Genomic DNA, 10,731 nt, shown 5'->3' with positions numbered 1-10,731 from the left:
ATGGACTCTGAAAAACAACCTGAGGGTCTTGAAGGGGTGGGGGGTGGGAGGTTGGGGGAACAAGGTGGTGAGTATTAGGGAGGGCACGGATTGCATGGAGCACTGGGTGTGGTGCAAAAACAATGAATACTCTTACGCTAAAAATAAAAATGAATAAATAAATAAATAAACAAATAAATAAACAAACCCCAAAATGAAATTCTAAAAAAAAAAGAAAAAAGAAAGAAAGAAAAAAGAAAAAGGAATATTGTTGATATAACAATATATAAAACAGAGTCTGTGATTTATGGCAGGGTACTAGAATTTGGAACACTTGACCAGTTGTCCCATTCTTTCTCATGCTTTGTGAGCTCTGAGCCATTTTTGGAAAACTCTGTTCTCTGAGTTTCTCTGAGACACAGAAAATGGGAAAGGGGAGGTGAGCTACAAATACTGCAAAGGTAATGAGTCTCTTTCTTCCATGCTAGTGACTCATCTTTTCCTGGAATAGGGGACGTTCTTCTTTAAACTAGTGTTGTCATCTGTCCCACACTTTGCTCAGGACTCCAGTGTGGAGCCTCCAAGAAAGTCCGTAATTACTCATTAGTCAGTCTGTCAAGAGTAACACCAAAGGATTTTTGTTTTTGTTTTTGTTTTTGTTTTTCCTTAATGCTTTGGTTACTGCCATGGGTTTATGATGGTCTTACCACATATCTAGCATGTAAGAAGTCACCAACAAACACAGTTCCCCTCACATGTTTGCTAGAGAACTCTTCCTTTCCCTTCCCATTTTATGTTGGATAAACAGGTTCACACATAGTGTCTGAACACCTCTCATTCTTTCCACGTTCTGAATGAGTTCAGATGGCTGAAATTAAACACATATATATATATATTTTTTTTTTTTCACTTTTGGAGAGCTAGTTTCTTGGGATGCTAGTGAAAAGACAAATATGGTAATCCCTAAGTAAGATACAAGTGAAACCAGTGAGACAGATCCTTAATCCTTGGCTAGAGAGATACCATGGTCTTAGTCTCAGAGAAGTCTCCTCAGTGGCTGTCCAGTCCTCTGTTGTGTATTTAGCCTTAATTCTTTTCTTGGCAGACTTTCTGAGGGTGAATGAAGGACTTGCCTGCCTACAGAGTTTGTGCTGATTTTCCCACACATTTCTACTCTCCTTCCTGGATCCTGGCCTCTGTCGCTGCCCGTGACTCTCCCCTTTGGAGGCGCTCTGCATGGAGCAGGGCAATGAGACCCTGGTGAGGGAGTTCGTCTTCCTTGGCTTCTCTTCTCTGGCTGGGCTGCAGCGGCTGCTCTTCATAGCCTTCCTGCCCCTCTACCTGTTCACCCTGGGCACCAATGCCATCATCATTTCCACCATCGTGCTGGACAGAGCCCTTCACACCCCCATGTACTTCTTCCTTGCCGTCCTCTCCTGCTCTGAGACCTGCTACACATTCGTCATTGTACCCAAGATGCTGGTGGACCTGCTGGCCCAGAAGAAGACCATCTCCTTCCTGGGTTGTGCCATCCAGATGTTCACCTTCCTCTTCCTTGGCTGTTCCCACTCCTTCCTACTGGCAGCCATGGGCTATGACCGCTACGTGGCCATCTGTAACCCTCTGCGCTACACGGAGCTCATGGGACCCCGGGTGTGTGTGGGACTAGTGGGCGCTGCCTGTGCCTGTGGCTTTACTATTGCACAGATTATCACCTCCATGGTATTTCACTTGCCCTTCCGTTCCTCCAACCAGCTCCATCATTTCTTCTGTGACATTGCCCCTGTCCTCAAGGTGGCATCCCACCACTCCAGCCTCAGTCAGTTGGTCATTTTCACGATTGGTGTATTCGTCTTGGTCATTCCCCTGCTACTTATCTTGGTCTCTTACATCCGCATCATTTCTGCCATTTTGAAGATCCCATCCTCCACCGGCAGGTACAAAGCCTTCTCCACCTGTGCCTCCCATCTCATTGTGGTAACTGTGCATTACGGCTGTGCCTCTTTCATCTACTTAAGGCCCAAGTCCAGCTACTCGTCAAGTCAGGACACCCTCATATCCGTGTCCTACACCATCCTCACTCCGCTGTTCAATCCGATGATCTACAGCCTGAGGAATAAGGAGTTCAAGTCAGCCCTTCGAAGGGTAATGGGCCAGACTTCATATCCTTTTAATTAAATTGATTCATTAAAATTAAATTTTACATATTCAGGGCACCTGGGTGGCTCAGTGGGTTAAAGCCTCTGCCTACTTGTGATTTTGTCTGTCAAGTAAATAAATAAAATCTTTTTTAAAAAGATTTTATTTATTTACTTGACAGAGATCACAAGTAGGCAGAGAGGCAGGCAGAGAGAGAGAGAGGAGGAAGCAGGCTCCCCGTGGAACAGAGAGCCGGATGTGAGGCTTGACCCCAGGATCCTGAGACCATGACCTGAGCCGAAGGCAGAGGCTCTAACCCACTGAGCCACCCAGGTGCCCCTAAATAAAATCTTTAAAAAAAAAATTAACTATTCAGTGAATTGTATGCCTTTTATTTTATTTTATCAACTGTATGTCTACATCCATTTCCTACTTTAGAGTTTTAGTTTTTATCCATCACTTTGTCATAGGTTTTTATCAACATTTTTATAATCTTTGAGAAATTTCCTATTGTTTTCTAATATTTTTAGTTGTGTCTATGTTGCAAGTAAATATTTCATTTTATACAAATCATTGATTATCCACTAATCATAGAATCTGTTAATATCTTTAAACTTAGTTTCCAATTTTTTCATTCAGTGGTATAATTTTTCTCTGTTTAATTTGTTTTTGCATTTTATCGATATACCTGCAAGATTTTTTAACTTTTGTGATTTAAAGATTTAGGCAGGTTTTTCTCTTTTTCTTAAAGAAGCTTTTACTGAGTTCTTTGAATGTTAGGTTGAGATCATTTCATGTTTGAAGTTTAGTTGAAATTTTGTGAAATAATACAGGCACAGTGTCTATTTGAGGCATAGTCCTGTGATAATAACTTATATTTCTTTCAAGAAAAGTCTCCTGCATTGTCATTTTTGTTTTTAATGGATCATATCTGGAATTTAGTGCTCTACAAAATCATTCACTTCTTCTAAACTTTCAAAATTCTTTGTAAAATATTTACAAAATATTTTGAGATATGAAAATTCCTATAATGGTTTTCTCCTCTGTCATTTTATATCATGCATATTTTTTGCTTTTTTTTTTAAATTTATGGTTCATATAGTAGTAGTTTGTATATTTTATCTGTCTTGTCAATTGTTTTCAAAAAGCTAACATTCGTGTAAATGAATGGATGCAACAGCCAACAATATGGGGGTTCCCCCCCATATTGTTATTTTTAATGTTGTTTGTATTATCTTTCATTTGAATTTTCTTTTAAGTCGATGTTTTATTTCTGACCTTCTCATGCTTTCTACATGACATTTTTTAAAGTTTTATTTATGTATATAATTATTCTGTGAAATTTCCTATCATGCTCGCTTTAAACTTAATCCACATATTCTGATACATGGAGTGTAATTTATACTATTTCCTAGAATTTATTTCACTTTGCTTGGATTTCCTATTGACCCAACAATTATTTCATAGATTTAAAAATTCTCAGGTAGAAAAGCCATTTTTCTCTGTTAGTCATTGCATAGTTTATTACACTGGGATTGAGAATATTGTTTGTTATTCTTACTAGTTTGTGACCTTGGTTGAAATTTTTATTGTGACTTAATACACAGCCAAAATTCATACATACTTCATGTGCCTTGATAAGAATATGTGTACTCTTTCATTAGAACACAAATTCCAATAAACACTTATCTGATACACTTCACTATTTTGCTCCGTAGGGCTCCTAACCTCTTGGAGATATTTTTCATCCTGATTTGTTTGAGCAGAGTGATTTAGGAAAGTTATCCATTATCACTGTGTCTCTTTGTAAACATCTTACAGTTTTTCTCTTACAAAGGTTGCAGCTGTGTTTTGGGGGGGTTGCAAATTCATATCTGTAATAATTTCATTGTGAATTATAGTTGTTAACATCAAAATATTTTTTGTTACTGTCTTTTGCTGTTCATTAATACTCCTGGTCTGAATAGTAAGCTGTCAAGTATCCAGATTCCTCCCTTGCTTGGTTTGTGAGTCAAAGGCATAATTTCCCATCTCTACATCGTTAGTCCTTCTCTGTCATTTCCCTCAATGTCTAGCATTTGCCCTATTTCCAGCCCAAGTGTCTGGACTCACTGGGAGAGGGAATAATACTCAATCTGAAAATAGGAGGACATTCTATCAAAGGAGACATCCAAGCTAAAACCTACCTCCACCAGGGCACCCCCATATTTTTCTCCATGACCCAAATTTACCTTGTTTATTTGTTTATTGAACAAATACTAATCATGCTCACAGTATATTCTAGGAACGAGTATGTTTTCCATGAGTCTGAAACACTTTTGCTGCCTCTGACGTTCTAGTAGTCTGTCCTTTGTTTGTCCCTTTCTTCCCCTCCTACAGATGTCAAAAATGAGACTGCAAAATTTACATTTTCCTCCAACCGGAGAATGAAAATTTAGAGTCATTAGGTAGGGAAACTCAAACTCCATTGATGTTTGTTTTAACAAATGGTGCCCAGAAAATGTTCAGCTTCCTAATGAGTCCCCAGAGAATTTTGAAGAGGAAACCAACTAATGACCATGGTGTATTAAAAACGGCCTTCTCTTTGACCAACAAATTCTCTTAGTGTATTACTATCATTCCACCTGCTAATTGGGGAAATTACGGACAAGCACTGGGCACCATGCGGTAATTAGCTCCCGGTGGAGGAGGGGATCTCAATTACCAACAAGGCATTGAGGCCATGCCAGTGCAGAAAGGAAAAACACCCTTGGTGACGCTCATTGAGGCATGAGCTAAACCAACCATGGAGAAGAGGCACAGGTGATACTTTCTGTGAAGTCGTACAGACAGTTTCCTTATATTGGTTCAGACGGTTGATGGAAAACCAGAGAAGAACTCTAGTACATTATGACAGGGATGACAATTTTGCAAGTTTCACCTAGAAAACCTCATAGAAGATTCAAGGAAGTGTCTGAGAATGAAGAGGCCAGCATACCACCAGGCACTAGCATTGATTTGAAGGACTGCAAAATTTTTATTTTTATTTAGGGACTTTGATTTCCACATTGAGAAGAATGGTGACAATCCCGTCATTTCTTGTATGTCAAAATTTAAATTGAGTTTTTTCATGAGTGATTTACTTTCCCCTCCTGATCAGTAGTGGGAAATGTGATAAAATGTCAGAAAAGACAACTGGATGGTGAAAACTTTGAGGCTGGAGATGGAGGTCTACAAGAAGGCAGGGCCACAGACTCAGTTTGATTGTTTCATGTGAGTTTGGGGATACAGTATGAGACTGAGAAAGGATGAAAATGAAAATTTATAGAGAACATGGAATGGACAGAGAACGCAGGCCGTGTTTTCACTTAGGAGCAGATGGTGGTACCAAGGGAACCCAGCTGCTGTAGTGGGAACTAATTGGGATCCTTACTAATTCATTAATGGACTATTTGATTTACTTATTCATCAAGCACTTATATCTTATTAATTTAAACATTGGGTAAGTTTTCATAGAGACTAAGGTATGGTCTTTGTTCCTGAGGTTTTCCAGTCTACTGGAAGAAATAATTTGTACACAGCAGGTTGAGTATTTTGATAAAGACACAGAAAACAATCTTGAAATTCACTAAATGTTACATATAGTACAAACAACAAACTCCCCCTGTACAGATTAGAGAAAGTTCAACAACTGGTGTCTTTAAAAAAATGTGAACAATGGGAGGGCCCTAGATGAAGGCAAGAGAGTAGAGAGGCCTCTACTTTCTCTCTGTCTCATTCTCTCTCCCTCTCTCTCTTTCTATCCTTCTCTCTCTCTCCCTTTCTGTCTCGTTCTCCCTAATTCTGTCTTCTGTATCTGTCTCTATCTCTTGCACACACATTTTCTCAGCATGAAGTCTTGAAAATCAACAGCATATATAGAAAACTCTAAGTATTTCAGGGATGCCTGTGTGGCTCAGTTGGTTAAAGGTCTGCTTTCAGCTCAGGTCGTGATCTAGGGGTTTTGGGATAGAGTCTGCATCAGGCTCTTTGCTCAGTGGAGAGACTGCTTCTTCTTCTGCCGCTTCCCCTGCTTGTACTCGCTCCCTCTCTCTGTCTCTGAGTATATTTTAAAATATACTTAAAAAAAAGAAAACTCTAAGTATTTAATTTAATTTCTGTGTGATGAAGATTTAGAGGAGAAAGTTGTAAAGGGAATTGGGGGTGAAGAATTAGCTGTCTTTTTAACCAGCTTAAGGAACTGGCTTCGCCTCCACATGAAGTCATTGAGCAAGGTAATGAGAAATCAATTCACTTTTCCACTTGTTAAGAAGACCATTGAGTTACACAATTTTATTTATTTTCTCCCCTGCCCTTATTTTCCCAAAGCTTTTCTCTGAATCTGTAGATTCTTCCCTTCCAAGCTCTTCTATTCACCAAATATTTTATGCAACATCCTCAGCCAGGTTAAGGAGAGACAGTATGTTTGTTTGTTTGTCTGTTTTAATAAGGAATTTTTTTTCAAATTTTAATTCTTGCATAGATTCCAAGAATGACTCTGAGAAAGTAGGTGATGTCTTGTGAGTGCAGTGGGGGAGGGTCACAACATGGTCACCCAGTAACATGGCCTTTCTTTCTTTCCACACAAACCCCAACCCTCCCTGGGTGACAGGTCACTGCTCTTTCTGGAGATGGTCCTATGAAAGAGCAAACTCAAAGGATGAAGACTGGGATACCGGAAAGTTGAAGATGGCATCTCAGGAAGAGGCCCAGGGGAGACTGTTCCCGGTCAAGACCTTGGTGTGTGTTTCTTACTCATAAAGTCCACGGATGGGCAATTCAATGATACCAAAATAGAAGAGAAAGCTCCTGATTTTAGTCCCATTTTAAAATTTTCTACACCTTTGACTAAGCAAAAGAGCAAATGATGATAGAAGCTTTGTTATTTGCATAGGTCTTTAAGACTAACTATTCAAATGGAAATTTACAAGTTTAGTTAGTTCAGGAGGAAACCACTTGATGGTCAGAGAGCAGTAATTTTTTTTTAAACTGGTATTTTGACTTTTATTTATTTTCTTTCTTTTTTTAAATTCACATATAATGTATTATTTGTTTCAGGGGTACAGGTCTGTGAATCCTCAGTCTTACACAGTTCATAGCAGTGTAGCTCATACCCTCCCCAGTGTCCACAACCAGCCTCCCTATCCCTCCCACCACCTCCCGTCTAGCAACCTTCAGTTGGTTTCCTGAAATTATGAGTCTCTTATGGTTCGTTTACCCCCAGGTCACATCTTGCTTCATTTTTCTCTCCCTTCCCCCCACCCCCACCCTGCCTCTCAAATTCCTCATATCAGAGAGAGTATATGATAATTGTCTTCCCATGATTGACTTATGTCACTTAGGGTAATACCCTCTAGTTCCATCCACATCATTGCAAATGTCAAGATTTCAGTTTTTTTTTTTTTTAATTATTATTGCATAGGGGTAATAGGGGTATTATTGCATTTGGGAAAAAATACGAGACACAGAGTATGATTGATTTAAGTTTGCAGATAGTTAAGGGTCATTTAGGTTTGTTAACAGAGTTAAGATTTGTCCTGTAACAAGACAGCTCTGAGGGCACAAAGGAGGATGGCTTAGAGTAGAACAAAATATAATCCAGCAGGTCTGTCAGTCATGCCCAGACAAGAACTAATTTACAGAAAAGAAGAAATGATCCTAAAAGTATTGCAGATCAAAAATAGATTGCATGTGAGGATGAGAAAAATCACGTGTTTAAAGATGTCTCCGGAATTTACGTGATGGAGAGGATTTTGGATCTGTTTACTGAGACACAGAATCCTTGTGAAGGAATAGATCTGGAGAAGGGTTGGAAGAGAACAAGAATGATCTTGATTAAAATACATATAATCTATCACTAGAAACAATAACTTACCAGAAACATTAGGGAAATTATCTGAGCCTGACTACTCAGCAATTCAGAGATGGATCCTGGGAAAGACGGTCTGTTGAGTCTCCAAGTCGAGTGTATCAAGGATAAGACATGAAACCCAATGGGCAACCAGCTAATGTGGAATCAAAACTAAATTCTTCCAGCCATGGGTTTTCTGAAAGAGAAATCAGGCTTACTGTCCTACAAGGGTGGGAAGGGGAATCATCAAACTAGTTCTAAGACAGAGGGAGTAGTTCTAAGCCAAATTAACCTTTCATGAACGACTGCATGGAAATGGGGTCAATGGTCAGTAAAGAAAAGGAGCTGTACTCTTCAGAAGCCAGCGGCATAAAGACAGATCAAGGATGTTTCTCTAGATGACGAATGTATTAAAAGCAGGTAAGAAGCATACCCTCGGACACTGGTGCTATTGCTTATGGAATATATGTATCAGCAATATGGATAAAACTATGATCATGGAAAATCATAATTAACATAAGGTTTCTTTTGAAATTTAGGTTACCAAAGAATTAAATGGAGAGAACATAAGTCTGCAAGAGTGGAGTGGGGGGGATGAAAGGACTGGTTTTATGTCAACAAATACTGTGCCTTCATGTGAACACAAATCCCAGACTCACTGATAAAATCATCGGCAGAGAAACAGCACTGTGGATACATATTGATTTAGGATAACTTTTGGTTAATCTATAATGCTTTTTTTCTCTTTATTTCCCATTCACACCAGAGTGGCATTGGTTTTATTATGAAGGGTAAGTCTTTCTGATTCCTCCATCCCAGGGGTCCCTGGACCTGATCACACTGACTTTGTTCTGCAGCATCTTCTCCATGGCCAATTCTTCCCAGGTCACTGAGTTCCTACTGCTGGGTTTCTCTAGCTTTGGTGACCTGCAGCCTGTTCTCTTTGTGCTTTTTCTCTGCCTCTATTTGATCATCCTGAGTGGAAACTTCACCATCATCTCTGTCATCCACCTGGACCGCAGCCTTCACACACCCATGTACTTTTTTCTCTGTGTCCTTTCAACCTCTGAAGTCTTCTACACAATTGTTATCCTGCCCAAGATGCTTATCAACCTGCTCTCTGTCCTCAGGACACTCTCCTTCACGGGCTGTGCCACACAGATGTTCTTTTTCCTCGGCTTTGCTGTCACCAATTGCCTGCTTCTGGGAGTTATGGGTTATGACCGCTACACTGCCATCTGCCAGCCTTTGCGCTACCCCGTTCTCATGAACTGGAGGGTGTGTGGACAGCTGGCAGCAAGCTGTATTGTTAGTGGCTTCCTAATATCTCTGGTAGGAACGACTTTGGTCTTCAGCCTCCCTTTCTGTGGCCCCAACAAAGTCAACCACTACTTTTGTGACATCTCACCAGTTATCCGTCTTGCTTGCGCTGAAACCTACATCCATGAGCTGGTCATCTTCATCTGCGGAGTCTTGGTGCTTCTTGTACCCTTGATCTTCATCTGTATTTCTTATGGCTTCATTGTCCATACCATCCTGAAGATCCCATCTGCTGAGGGCAAAAGGAAAGCCTTCTCCACCTGTGCCTCCCATCTTATTGTGGTCATTGTCCACTACGGATGTGCTTCCTCTGTCTATCTTCGGCCCTCAGCCAAATATTCATCAGGCAAAGACAGGCTGGTGACAGTGACCTATACTATCATTACCCCACTGTTGAACCCTATGGTATACAGCCTTAGGAACAAAGATGTACAGCTGGCTATTCGGAAAATGATTGGGAAGACTGGGGTTTCTCTTAAGACTTTATAATCAGAACGTTTTCACACACATTTGGGCCAAATGTGTCGCTACATGTTTAGTCCATAACAGTTTCTGATAATATCTGTCCATATAAGTGTGTTCCCTTAGACAACTTGTTTGATATTTCAGGGTATAAATGTTCTCTTATTAAAGCAGACATGGTAATACGTTCCTCTCAAGGCTCTTGCAAAGATCCAAGGAGATAGCACAGCGTCAGTCCCTAGAGGTTAGCTCTCCTCTTCATGACTTATAGTTCTCAAAAGTCTCTAAAAAACCTTTATCTCTTGCTCTGTCTTTGGCTTGTTTGTCCCAAAGCTCTGATGGTTCTCTTTGTTTAAGGTTATGTCCAGCTTAAGAGGAGGTGCTCGAGTCTGAAGCTGGCTTAGACGTTGGGGCATGACATGATGGGGAAATCATTTACTGCACTAGGAATTAGGTTTCAGCCCAACACTGGTTAAGCCATGACGTTAAGAAAGTCACAATTGTTCTCTGAATCTGAATGTTATAATATGGAAAATAAAGATAGTATAATTTTCCTTTTCTAATTCCCAGGGATTTTGTTTGTATCTAATGGATAAGATGAAAGAAAGCACATGTAAAATGTACAGCGGCATAGAGCGGAAGCTCATATTAACAGAGGTTTGGGGTATTTCTAGGTGCTTTTTCTGACTACCCCTCTGAACCACTTGTTCTGTAACATAGAAGATACGTACCATAAATGAGTGGAAAAAATAATCCACCATCCAGTCCCCATAAGCAAGCTGGAGGAGAGGTCTCCATGGCATTCCAAACTAAATTCGTTAAGGAGAGGGAGCTACCCAATGACTCTGATGGCCATCTTGTCCCACATGTCCCCTGTACAGAGGGTCGTTCCAGAGTACCTCCCAGGGAACCCATCCTGTGCTGACCCGGAACCTGTTTCTTTCCCCTTGTTGCAGGAGACA

The 10,731-nt window shown here is 40.3% G+C and overlaps 2 protein-coding genes across 4 annotated transcripts; both read left to right on the top strand.

Moving 5' to 3' along the window:
* The first annotated feature begins 397 nt into the window (after positions 1-397).
* On the top strand, positions 398-8,578 carry LOC116576734 (olfactory receptor 10K1). Of its 3 annotated transcripts, XR_004280264.1 has the most exons (3): positions 1,216-1,916; positions 6,749-6,876; positions 8,527-8,578. XR_004280264.1 is itself a non-coding variant. In XM_032319218.1 (1 exon), exon 1 carries the CDS (start codon positions 1,216-1,218, stop codon positions 2,155-2,157), a length of 942 nt encoding a protein of 313 aa, XP_032175109.1. The 3 variants fall into 3 exon arrangements, 1 of the variants encoding a protein (XP_032175109.1); XR_004280265.1 differs by lacking the exons at positions 1,216-1,916; positions 8,527-8,578 and adding an exon at positions 398-440 and having other exon boundaries at positions 6,749-6,833; XM_032319218.1 differs by lacking the exons at positions 6,749-6,876; positions 8,527-8,578 and having other exon boundaries at positions 1,216-2,157.
* Positions 8,579-8,854: 276 nt separating this feature from the next.
* LOC116575778 (olfactory receptor 10R2-like) lies at positions 8,855-9,796 on the top strand. Its single transcript, XM_032317259.1, has one exon. The coding sequence runs from the start codon at positions 8,855-8,857 to the stop codon at positions 9,794-9,796; it is 942 nt and encodes a 313-aa protein (XP_032173150.1).
* Positions 9,797-10,731: the final 935 nt, after the last annotated feature.

This window comes from Mustela erminea, chromosome 17, assembly GCF_009829155.1.
Source record: "Mustela erminea isolate mMusErm1 chromosome 17, mMusErm1.Pri, whole genome shotgun sequence".
Classification (NCBI taxonomy): Eukaryota; Metazoa; Chordata; class Mammalia; order Carnivora; family Mustelidae; genus Mustela; species Mustela erminea.
The sequence above is the reverse complement of the archived record's forward strand: the minus strand, read 5'-3'. Positions and strand labels throughout refer to the sequence as shown.